Here is a 13,319-nt window from a genome sequence, read left to right as displayed (position 1 = left end):
GAAACAGAGTGTGTCGCCACTGAACCAAGGATTAGTGATTTATAAGTAGCTAAAACACTGCAGAGGGATGTTAGCCGCCAGCTAGCTATGTTTTAGAGCACCGCTTAGATAGCTTCACTTCTATTGTTCGTTGTTAAGCCAAAATACATCCATTCCCCCTCTTTTGTCTCCATTAGGTTTCCGCTTGTGTGTACTGTGTGTGTGTGCATGGCACGCCATCAAGGACCAGTATTTTTTCAAAGGGAGTATAGTACCTTTTTTTAATTCATTCATACTTTAATTGTAGACCATACAACCAGAGTACCAACATGGAAAATATTACATTTTTAGACATTTCTTCCACCATATCACCATTTTATAAATCTATAAAAAAAATAAACACCGTCTGGAAAATATAATATGCAGACTTTATACTTTCAAAACAACAAATATAATGCAACCCGGTGGCTGTTAACTGTGCAGTGGTCAAATAAGCTAATATTGAGATTTCTAGAATTATGCCGTACATAGCCCAAGTAATATTAGAATGAACTGTTTCATTCTACAAATCGTGTTAAATTATTTATTGGCAAGTTGTTTTAGCAGACAGTCACTTTTTATAAATGTTGGTGTATTTACAGTACAATAATGGACCATTTCCTCAGTCTGAGCTGCTGCTGCTGCTGCTACTGCTGCTGCTGCTACTGGAGGACTGTGAGGACAAACAAAACATGAGTTTATTAATGCATTCTTTGTATAAAATTCTGATATAGTTATTCCTCTCTCCCTCTAAACACAAAATTTTATTTTGTCCATAAGAAAGTTAGGACTGTATGGCAAAAATCTATTTTTTTTCCCGCCCAAAATAAAAAAAATTGTATTTAACAATACATTATGCCAGTGGTTCTCAAATGGGGATATGCCTAGTACCCTGAGGGTACTTGAAGGTATGCCACGGGGCACGTGAGATTTTTTTTTAAATATTCTAAAAATAGCAGCAATTCAAAATCTATTGAATAATACGTCAACAAAATATGAATGTAAGTTGATAAATTGTGAAAAAATAAAACAATGAAATATTCTGTGTTGACAGCAAGATTTTTTGTGGACATGTTCCATTAATATTGATGTTAAAGATTTCTTTTTTTTTTTGTGAAAAAATGTTCAGAATTAAGTTCATGAATCCAGATGGATCTCTATTACAATCCCCAAAGAGAGCACTTTAAGTTGATGATTACTTCTATGTGTAGAAATCTTTATTTAGAATTGAATCACTTGTTTATTTTTCTACAAGTTTTCATTTTTTTGTATATCTTTTTTTCCAAATAGTTCAAGAAAAAACACTAAAAATTATCCATATTTTGCACTGTTATACAATTTAATAAATCAGAAACTGATGACATAGTGCTATATTTTTCTTCTTTATCTCTTTTTTTCAACAAAAATTGCTTTGCTCTGATTAGGGGGTACTTGAATTAAAAAAATGTTCACAGGGGGTACATCACTGAAAAAAGGTTGAGAACCACTGCATTATGCAATGCAATACAATACATTCAAACTGATATTACCCCATTTTCTAGATTTTTAATTGTATTCAACATTTTAGATTCAAACACTACAGTCATATTAAACAAAGTATAACACGTATTAGGTGTAGTCCTATATCAAAATAATTAAAGCCGCAATTCAAAAAATTGCTGAAAATTCCGATACATTTTTTCTATCTGTATATTTTTTTTAAATAAAGTAATGGTGCTTTATGTGCAAAAAGTAATCCAGAATACTAATATCCTTTCATATATGATCATAGCATTGTAAAATAATCACATTTTTGCATCAATGTAACCTCTAAAGGCCCAAGCTCTTTGTTTGCCTGCTTTTTTTTATTTCTCTTTGCTATTTGGGTTTATTGGACACCCTAATTAAAATAAATACTAAAAATCATCTTTTTACGGTATATGATGTACCATCCATAAGGAACAAAAATGTACTTCATGTTTAGTGACATGCTAATTCTTATTTCTACACTTTTTTTTCCAAATTACATTGTATGTTATCCTCTTCTGACACCACCAGATGGCAGTATAAGCGTCAACATAAGTGGCCATAAGACCCCAATTCAGATGTGTACACGGTTTCGGAAATAAGAGCTAAAAGGTGCTCTCCACGCATGTGGCCACTAGGCCTTTAGAGGGGGAATTTCAAAGTCTGAGAAATGTCTCCTAGAATTATCTGTATTCAAATCATAACATGTTCCATGATATAATATAACTTCTATCTGCTCACATTAACTTAATGGTTAAACAAAATAGCCGTAGCGATATATTTTGTTATCAAAAAATACAAATCTTAATTAATACTTGGTAAATGTGGAAGTAGTGTCAAAGCGCTTTGAGTACCTTGAAGGTAGAAAAGCGCTATACAAGTACAACCCATTTATCATTTATTTATTTATTGTCTTTTCCCATCTGAAAGTATTCATATTAATGAAATAATTGAACACGTATCAGCTGATTTTCCACAACAGTGAACAGGTTTAAATAACGACCGCTCACCTTGCCACCATGTTTATGGTGCCCGCCATAATGGTGACCCTTCTTCAGCTTCTTCCCCTTCTTCAACTTCTTGTTGACTTTATGTCCCGCTAACCCCATGGCCAGTCCTGTCAAAGTTCCGCTGACGCCCCCACCCAAGTGATTCAAGCCCCCACCCAAGTGATTTAAGCCACCCAAGTGATTCAAGCCCCCACCCAAGTGATTCAAGCCACCCAAGTGATTCAAGCCCCCACCCAAGTGATTCAAGCCCCCACCCAAGGTGTTAATGCCTCCAGGGTAAAGGCCTTTGTGGTGATGATGCCCTTTTTTCTTGTGGTGATGCCCTTTAGGTGAGCGCGGGTAGGCGCCTGCCACCGGGACTGCTGGGTATCCTCCAGCCGCCACGGGGTAAGATTGGGGACCTGGGGCTATATAGGGCATCACGCCAAGAGGCGCGTTAGGTACCATGGCCGGGTTGAGGCCGACTGGATACTGGACAGGTGTGAACTGTGTACGTGGAGGCTGGGGGAAGACTCCTGCAGGTGGGACAGCAGGATATGCAGGGTTGTAGCCAGGAGGGAAGGCTGGGTTGGATTGACCTAGTGCGCGCACACGCACGCACGCACGCACGCACGCACGCACGCACGCACGCACGCACGCACGCACACACACACACACACACACACACACACACACACACACACACACACACACACACACACATATTTAAATATGCATATTCAGCCACCAAATTATAGAAATGTGATGCAACAAAACATGCATGCATACCTTGATTTGGCCACATAATTGTAGTTCAGGCGTTATATTAAAAAGAAAAAACCTGTAAATACATGGGGGAAAAGCAATTAGGAGCAAAAATGATTATAAAACAAAACAAATACAAAACTAACATTTATGTACAAGTATTCAGTTCATTGAAATACATACATATATATATATATATATATATATATATATATATATATATATATATACACATACATACATATATATATATATACACACATACAGTATATATATATATATATATATACATATATATATATACACACACACATATATATATATATACACACACACACATACAGTATATATATATATATATATATATATATATATATATATATATATATATATATATATATATATGTATAAACACACACATACATATACATATGTGTGTATATATATATATATATATATATATATATATATACACACACATATCCATCCATTGTCTACCGCTTATTCCCTTTGGGGTCACGGGAGGCCCTGGTACCTACCTCAGCAACAATCGGGCGGAAGGCGGGGTACACCCAGGACAAGTCGCCACCTCATCGCAGGGCCAACACAGATAGACAGACGATATTCACACCCACATTTACACACTAGGGCCAATTTAGTGTTGCCAATCAACCTATCCCCAGGTGCATGACCTTGGAAGTGGGAGGAAGCCGGAGTACCCGGAGGGAACCCACGCAGTCACGGGGAGGACATACAAACTCCACACAGAAAGATCCCGAGCCCGGGATTGAACCCAGGACTATTCAGGACCTTCGTATTGTGAGGCAGACGCACCAACCCCTCTGCCATCGTGCTGCCATATATATATATATATATATATATATATATATATATATATATATATATATCTGCGATGAGATGGGGACTTGTCCAAGTTGTACCCCGCCTTCCGCCCGATTGTAGCTGAATTAAGCAACAGCGCCCCCCGCGACCCCAAAGGGAATAAGCGGTAGAGAATGGATGGAGATATATATTACACACACAGTTGTGATCAAAATTATTCAACCCCCACACAATTTTGGTGTTTTAGCAAATTGGACATTTATTCCGTATTTTGTTTATAGTCATATCAAATAAAGATGCATTAAATAGACAAATGCAACTTGAATTACAACATTATATTTTGTAACATACCAAACAGTGTCATTTCTCTTAATATCTAATTGACAAAATTATTAAACCCCTTAAAGATCATAACTCTTAAGAACAGAATTTGAATAAGGTCTTGTCAATCAGGTGTTGAAAACACCTGTAGATGTGATTAGAACCATAACGAGCAACAATTAAACTGATTGAAAAAGACTGTGATGCTCAGCTTCCTGTAGATGGTCAATGGTGTATTTGCAACATGGTGAAGTCCAGTGAGTGGTCAAAGAAGTCAAGAGAAGAGGTAATTTCTCTTCATAAGAAAGGATATGGATATAAAATAATAGCAAAGACATTACACATTCCAAGAGATACAGTTGGGAGCATAATTCGCAAGTTTAAAGCTAAAGGCACAGTGGAAACACTACCCGGGCATGGTAGAAAGAGGATGCTGTGTGCAACTGCTGTCCGGTATTTGAAGCGTACAGTGGTGAAAAACCCCCGGGTAACAGCTGAGGAACTACAACAGGACATTGCAGAGGGGGGAACGCAGGTTTCGTCCCAGTACGAGATGAAAGCCTCCATGCCAGAACTCCCAGGCGCACCCCACTTCTGACTACCAGGACCAAGGAAAATAGACTCCAGTATGCCAAAAATCATCTGGACAAACCCCAAAGGTTTTGGGAAAATGTTCTATGGAGTGATGAGACAAAACTGGAACTCTTTGGGCCTATGAATCACCATTATGTCTGGAGGAGAAAAAATGAAGCTTACAAAGAGAAGAACACCTTGCCTACTGTTAAGCATGGTGGGGGTGTCAATCATGCTCTGGGGCTGTTTCTCTGCTTCAGGTACCGGGAATCTCCAGCGCGTTCAAGGCATTATGAATTCTACTTCCTACCAGGATATATTAGCTGCAAATGTCATGAAGTCAGTGATAAAGCTGAGGCTTGGGAAACGTTGGACCTTCCAACAGGACAACGATCCCAAGCATACCTCCAAATCAACATCAGAGTGGTTGCAGAAAAAGGGCTGGAAGACTCTGGAGTGGCCTTCACAGTCGCCAGACCTAAATCCTATAGAAAACCTGTGGTGGGACTTGAAGAAGGCAGTTGCAGCACGCAAGCCCAAGAATATGAATGAACTGGAGGCCTTTGCCCAAGAGGAATGGGCTAAAATCCCTGTAGATCGTTGCAAGAAGCTTGTGTCCGGTTATGTATCACGTTTGAAGGTTGTAATTACTGCCAAAGGGTGTCCTAGTAAGTACTAAATATGCATGTAACTAGGGGGTTGAATAAATTTGTCAATGAGATATTAAGAAAAATGTCCTTTTTTGGTATTTTGTAAAATACAGTGTTACAGTTTAAGTTGCATTTGTCTATTTGACACATCTTTATTTGATATGACTATAAACAAAATACGGAATAAATGTCCAACTTGCTGAAACACCAAAATTGTGTGGGGGTTGAATAATTTTTATATATATATATATATATATACACATACATACATATATATATATATCAGGGGTGTAACGGTACGTGTATCTGTATTGAACCGTTTCGGTACGGGGGTTCGAGTTTGTAAGCTAAAGTCTGCTTTCTACCTTTGCCTCAGCAGCAAGCCTTGTACCACCCACACAACCATCTGATTGGGTCCATACAAAGCCAATCAGCAGTGCGTTTTCAGAGCGATGTAACAGCCAATCAGCAGTGCGTATTCAGAGCGCATGGAGTTGATGCTTCAGCGTCGAGCAGATATTCGTTTAGCAGGGGAGCAGCGGACTCTCCCCAAATGATAAAAAACACCTCCCAGTCACAATTATTACAAACATCACTATGAGCCCGTTGACCTTCTAAAAACTTAAAACTGCAGCTCAGCTTGCTCGCAGTTCTGGCTTGAGGTGAAGGCTAATTAGCTTTTAGCGTAACGTTAGCTCATTTTGCTGTGTGTGTGTGTGTGTGTGTGTGTGTGGGTGTGTGTGTGTGTGTTAGGGGCAGCAAAGCCCTGTCTGTCTGTTATTTCATTGAACTCCATGGTGTTCAGGGATGAATAGTCTCTCCTATTGCTATTGTACTATTTTTTCAGCTATAGTTACATGAATCATTAGTAATGTAGCAGCCTAGTTTTGAATGGCAGCGTCCCTGCTATCACATGTTGATAAAAATATAACATTTACATAATAAAAGTCAACTACAGGCTTCCCAAATGCTGTAATAAATTAAGCATGATGAGTTGACTTGAAACTGTTTAATGTTACACTTTTTATATGTAGAAGAAAGTTTTTTTCATTTTATTTAATCAAAGCAACAACTTGAGGCAGTTTAATGTGGATTAACGTGGGCAGAATTATTATAGTGTTCCCAATGTTAAAAGGATAAAGCCATTGTTTACAAATTTGGTAAATAAATAACCCAAAAATGTATATATTGTCGTTTTCTTACTGTACCGAAAATTAACCAAACCGTGACCTCTAAACCGAGGTACGTACCGAACCGAAATTTTTGTGTACCGTTACTCCCCTAATATATATATATATTGTATATATATATCTATATATATATATATATATATATATATATATATATATATATATATGTATACATATTTTACGGGTGTAACGGTATGTGTATTTGTATTGAACCGTTTTGGTACGGGGGTTCCGGTTAGGTTCGGAGGTGTACCGAACGAGTTTCCACATGAACATATGAAGTAGCCGCCTAGGCTAAAGTCTTAACAAGCTGCTCCGCTCCGTTCTGCCTCTGTCTCCTATGCAGCATTGTCCCACTCACACAACCATCTGATTGGTTACATATAAAGCGGTAACAGCCAATCACCAGTGCGTATTCAGAGCAGTAAAAACCAATCAGCAGTGCGTATTCAGAACGCATGTAGTCAGCGCTTCAGCGTCGGGCAATGTTATATATATATATATATGTATATATATATATGTATATATATATATATATATATATATATATACATATATGTAGGTTTGGGAAAAAAATCACAAGACTACTTCATCTCTACAGATCTGTTTCATGAGGGGTTCCCTCAATCAGCAGGAGATTTTAATGGAAGCATTCACATACAATGGTTTATATAGAGCACAGAGTGGGTGGGTACAAGCAGGCGTAGGGTGTGGTGATTGGCTCATGTGTTACCTAGGAGGTGTTTCCGTTTGTGGCGGCAAAGCTAGAAATAACAGCTACCAACCATTCACGAAACCCAACACAACACTCCAATACGTGCACCATGACAGCAACCACCCACCCACCACCACGAAAAGAATACCTACCGGAATTAATAAAAGGCTATCGATGCTGTCATCCAGCAAAGCTGAATTCGACCAAGCAACCCCCCCGTACCAGAAAGCACTTGATGAAAGCGGATACAACTTCACCCTCACCTATGAACCCACTCCAGGAAACCAACCAAAAAAGAGCAGAAAACGAAACAACATCATCTGGTACAATCCGCCATTCAGCAAAGACGTCTCAACCAACATCGGCCGCAAGTTCCTCACTCTGATCGACAAACACTTCCCCAAAGGCAACACCCTAAGAAAAATATTCAACAAGAACAACATTAAATTGAGCTACAGCTGTATGAATAACATGCAACAAATCATTTCAAACCACAACAAAGCAATTGCAAAAGGACTGCCTACCCCCAGACTAAACGACTCTGAAACCAATAATGAATGTAACTGTCGCAAGAAACCTGATTGCCCTCTCAACGGAAGGTGCTTACAGACATCAGTCGTTTACCAAGCAAAGGTAATACGCAAGGACATTAACACATCCGACACGTACGTAGGATTAACCGAAGGAGCGTTCAAAACAAGATGGAATAATCACAACGCCTCCTTTAGAAACCAGACTTTGCAGAATTCTACAGAACTCAGCAAACACATTTGGAACCTCAAAGACAATAATGTTGAATATTCAATAACATGGCAAATTCTTGCATCCAGCTCACCTTACAACAGTGGTAATAAAAGATGCAACCTATGCTTAAAAGAGAAACTGTTTATTATATATCATCCAGATTTAACCTTCCCTCAACAAGCGCAGTGAAATCATTTCAACATGCCGCCACAAACGGAAACACCTCCTAGGTAACACATGAGCCAATCACCACACCCTACGCCTGCTTGTACCCACCCACTCTGTGCTCTATATAAACCATTGTATGTGAATGCTTCCATTAAAATCTCCTGATGATTGAGGGAACCCCTCATGAAACAGATCTGTAGAGATGAAGTAGTCTTGTGATTTTTTTTTCCCAAACCTACATATTGCGCTCTACCACGGTATCGAGCACTATTCTCTGGATAATCCAATCAAGACATATATACATATATATATATATATATATATATATATATATATATATATATATATATATATACATATACATATATATATATGTGTGTGTGTGTGTGTGTGTGTGTGTGTGTGTGTGTGTGTGTGTGTGTGTGTGTGTGTGTGTGTATCAACACACACACATATATATCCATCCATCCCAGACTAGCTAAAACAATTGATTTACACTTGACATTAGAAACACCATCTGACATGACGACGTCTTCTACTGTAATTAGATATTAAGTCACATCATTCAGTTTATGTATTAATGAACAGAAGTCTGTCTAAATACGCTTAAAACTGACAGTTGTGATGCATAACGGATATAGATAAACCACATAACACAATATTTCGATTTGGATTTGAAACTATTAAGAACGTAAACCCACACGATGACGTCATGTATACCAACGCACACTTTAACAATTAATGACAAGCCATTTTAGTCTTAATAACATTAAATATGAACAGCAAGTTGGTCGTTATTACGACTTAACGCGGATAAAGACGAAAAATAAACATTCCCAGACCCCCGAGGCTCACCTTTTGGCAGCTTTCTAGTTGATAAACGGGTCAGGAAGTGTCGCTCCCAATGTTTGACTTCCGCATTCAACAGGGCAGAAAACCTGCGCAGCAAGCCGCGCCCTCCTATCATCTGCCACGCACTTTGCCTAACTTTCTACGTAATGGAACAGCCAGCCCAACCTGTTGTTGGGGAATGTGACGTAGGCAAAGAGGAGGAGGCCTCAATGGACACCTCATTAGGTACACTGCCTGTTAAAGGCCTACTGAAATGAGATTTTCCTATTTAAACGGGGATAGCAGGTCCATTCTATGTGTCATACTTGATCATTTCACGATATTGCCATATTTTTGCTGAAAGGATTTAGTAGAGAAAATCGACGATAAAGTTCGCAACACATCCACCCATTGATTACAATCATGGACGCCAGCAGCACGAGCGATTCTGACCGAGAAAGCGACAATTTCCCCATTAATTTGAGCGAGGATGAAAGATTCGTGTTTGAGGATATTGATAGCGACGGACTAGAAAAAGAAAAAAAAAAAGTGACAGCTCCGGGCGACGGCAGTGTGAGCGTTTCAGATGTAATTAGACCAGTGGTTCTTAACCTTGTTGGAGGTTCCGAACCCCACCAGTTTCATACGCGCATTGACTGAACCCTTCTTTTGTGAATTTTTTTTATTTTTATTTTTTTTAAATTCAAGACAAAGTTATATGTTTTTTTTCCTTGTGTACAAAATGAACCGTGCATGAACTCACAACAAATTACACACCTGCAAATCAGTGTGACTTCTGCAGTTGCCGTATCTACGATACGCCGATATGGAAACATTTTTATTTACACGATGAGTCAATACTTGCCAACCCTCCTGATTTTTTCGGGAGAATCCTGAATTTCAATGCCCCTCCCAAAAATCTCCCGGGGCAACCATTCTCCTTTAGCGTCCTCTACAACCTGTCGTCACGTCCGATTTTCCTCCATACAAACGGCGTGTCGGCGCATTCACATAATTTATGTGGCTTTTACAAACACATAATTGAATGCAAGCCACACTTGGTCAACAGCCATACAGGTCACACTGAGGGTGGCCGTATAAACAACTTTTACACTGTTACAAATATGCACCACACTGTGAACCCACATCAAACAAGAATGACAAACACATTTCGGGAGAATATCCTCACTGTAACACAACAGAACAAATACCCAGAAACCCTTGCAGCACTAACCCTTCCGGGATCTACAATATACACCCCCGCTACCACCAAACCCCGCGTACCTCAATACCCCCCCCCCCATCTACCGAATTCGTAGGTCTCAAGGTTGGCAAGTATGGATGAGTCGGGTGTGTCTTGACTGGCTCCGCCGAACCCCTGAGGGCGACTCACCGAACCCTTAGGGTTCGATCGAACCCAGGTTAAGAACCACTGAATTAGACACATGTACTAGGATAATTCTGGAAGAAACATTATCTGCTTATTGTTTTAATAGTGTTTTAGTGAGATTTTAAATATTGTAAAGCAAAGATTGTAAAGACATACCTCGAGGTCGGATGGCTGCGTTGAACACACTGTGTCTCAGAGAGAAGCCGAGGAGCCAAGCTCACAGCTGCTGCAGAATGACGAATAATCCACGGATGTCTTCGGTAAGATATATATCACAACTTCCCCATCCAAAAACATGCTGGTTGACGTGGAGAAAACATGTCCGCTTGACCACTCTGCTTTCACAACAAACAAAGAAACGCTTGCTGGGTCTCGATGCGAAAGACAGCTGGAATCCACCGCTTTCCACCAACAGCATTGTTCTTTATAGTCTCCATTATTAAATGAACAAATTGCAAAAGATTCAGCAACACAGATGTCCAAAATACTGTGTAATTATGCGGTTAAAGCAGACGACTTTTAGCTGTGTGTGTGCGCAGCGCTAATATTTCCTCACAGTCCGTAACGTGACGCGTACACGTCATCATTCCGCGACGTTTTCAACAAGAAACTCCCGGAAAATTTGAAATTGCAATTTAGTAAACTAAAAAGGCCGTATTGGCATGTGTTGCAATGTTAATATTTCATCATTGATTATATAAACTATCAGACTGTGTGGTCGGTAGTAGTGGGTTTCAGTAGGCCTTTAAAACCTACATAATAATGCAAATATTTCCTTAATGGATTTTATCATAATTAATGAAAAAAAAAGGCCAATCCTCTCACAGGTTTGCGTAATGTGGCAATTATTCAAAGATACCCTAAAGCCAAACACGACATAAAAGTAATAAGGGCATTTATATTTCTAGGATTCATGCGTAATTGTTTACTTTTTCCACACCTAAAAAAAATACAAAGCACAATTTTCTATAACCTTTTTTATTTAAATGTTTATTCATTTGCATATACCGGAAAAGGGCGGAGTGCCATCTCCGGGTTGGGGAGGAGACCCTGCCCCCAGTGGAGGAGTTCAAGTACCTAGGAGTCTTGTTCACGAGTGAGGGAAGAGTGGATCGTGAGATCGACAGGCGGATAAGTGCGGCGTCTTCAGTAATGCGGACGTTGTACCGATCCGTTGTGATGAAGAAGGAGCTGAGCCGGAAGGCAAAGCTCTCAATTTACCGGTCGATCTACGTTCCCATTCTCACCTAAGTTAGTGAGTTTTGGGTCATGACCGAAAGGATAAGATCACGGGTACAAGAGGCCGAAATGAGTTTCCTCCGCCGGGTGGTGGGGCTCTCCCTTAGAGATAGGGTGAGAAGGTCTGTCGTCCGGGAGGAGCTCAAAGTAAAGCCACTGCTCCTCCACATTGAGAGGAGCCAGATGAGGTGATTCGGGCATCTTGTCAGGATGGCACCCGAATGCCTCCCGAGGGAGGTGTTTAGGGCACGTCCAACCGGTAGGAGGCCACGGGGAAGACCCAGGACACGTTGGGAAGACTATGTCTCCCGGCTGGCCTGGGAACGCCTTGGGATCCCCCAGGAGGAGCTAGACAAAGTGGCTGGGGAGAGGGAAGTCTGGACTTCCCTGCTTAGGCTGCTGCCCCCTCGACCCAACCTTGGATAAGCGGAAGAAGATGGATGGATGGATGGAGATACCGAACAAGTTTACTGATTTTAACCTGCGACATTATCTGGTCAGAAAAAAAATACAAGTATGATATTTTTGCATAGGACTGAAAATTGAGCAAAAAAGTAAACAAAAAAAATACAATTGACCAATTTTTTTTAGGGTTGTTTATTTTTGTAGTAGCACAGTAATGGAGTTTGTTTTGAAGTTCTCCATGGAAAATATGTCTCAAAGTAATTAGAAGGTTTGCACATGACTAATTTTGAATGAAATGTCTCTTAGTCACCGGTAAGAGAAGGTACATCCCCATATTCATAGAAAGTTAAGTTGAAGTTAAAGTACCAATGATAATCACACAATGGGTTTCTTATCTGGTTAAATAAAGGTTCTATAATGGATGAAACGTTGATGAAGCAGGGTGCCCACCTGATGACCTCAATAATGTTTATAACAGGGGTCACCAACGCTGTGCCCGCGGGCACCAGGTAGCCCGCAAGGACCAGATGAGTCGCCCGCTGGCCTGTTCTGAAAATAGCTCAAATAGCAGCACTTACCAGTGAGCTGCCTCTATTTTTTAAATTTTATTTATTTACTAACAAGCTGGTCTCGCTTTGCTCGACATTTTTAATTCCAAGAGAAACAAAACTCAAATAAAATTTGAAAATCCAAGAAAATATTTTAAAGACTTTATCTTCACTTGTTTAAATAAATTCATTTTTTTTTTTTACTTTGCTTCTCATAACTTTCAGAAAAACAATTTTAGAGAAAAAAATACAACCTTAAAAATGATTTTAGGATTTTTAAACACATATACCTTTTTACCTTTTAAATTCCTGCCTCTTCTTTCCTGACAATTTAAATCAATGTTCAAGTATTTTTTATTGTAAAGAATAATGAATACATTTAAATGTAATTCTTCATTTCAGTTTCTGTTTTTTCAACGAAGAA

General features: G+C 39.4%; 1 protein-coding gene across 1 annotated transcript; it reads right to left on the bottom strand.

Annotated features, from left to right (window-relative positions):
* Positions 1-231: 231 nt before the first annotated feature.
* Positions 232-9,431, bottom strand: prr13 (proline rich 13). The gene is made up of 4 exons (XM_061887045.1): positions 9,336-9,431; positions 3,303-3,353; positions 2,535-3,112; positions 232-691 (listed from the first exon to the last, which is right to left on the bottom strand). The coding sequence occupies exons 2-4, from the start codon at positions 3,316-3,318 to the stop codon at positions 641-643; spliced, it is 645 nt and encodes a 214-aa protein (XP_061743029.1). The 5' UTR covers positions 3,319-3,353; positions 9,336-9,431; the 3' UTR covers positions 232-640.
* Between the last annotated feature and the right edge of the window lie 3,888 nt (positions 9,432-13,319).

The sequence above is a fragment of the Nerophis ophidion genome, linkage group LG02, assembly GCF_033978795.1.
Source record: "Nerophis ophidion isolate RoL-2023_Sa linkage group LG02, RoL_Noph_v1.0, whole genome shotgun sequence".
NCBI classification, from domain to species: domain Eukaryota; kingdom Metazoa; phylum Chordata; class Actinopteri; order Syngnathiformes; family Syngnathidae; genus Nerophis; species Nerophis ophidion.
This window is presented reverse-complemented; position numbering and strand designations above follow the sequence as displayed.

Bases quoted from the DNA above. Each gene is read 5' to 3' on its own strand.
- prr13 (XM_061887045.1), bottom strand. The intron at 692-2,534 runs GTGAGCGGTCGT...TTGTCCTCACAG, and splicing joins ACCATAAACATGGTGGCAAG to TCCTCCAGTAGCAGCAGCAG.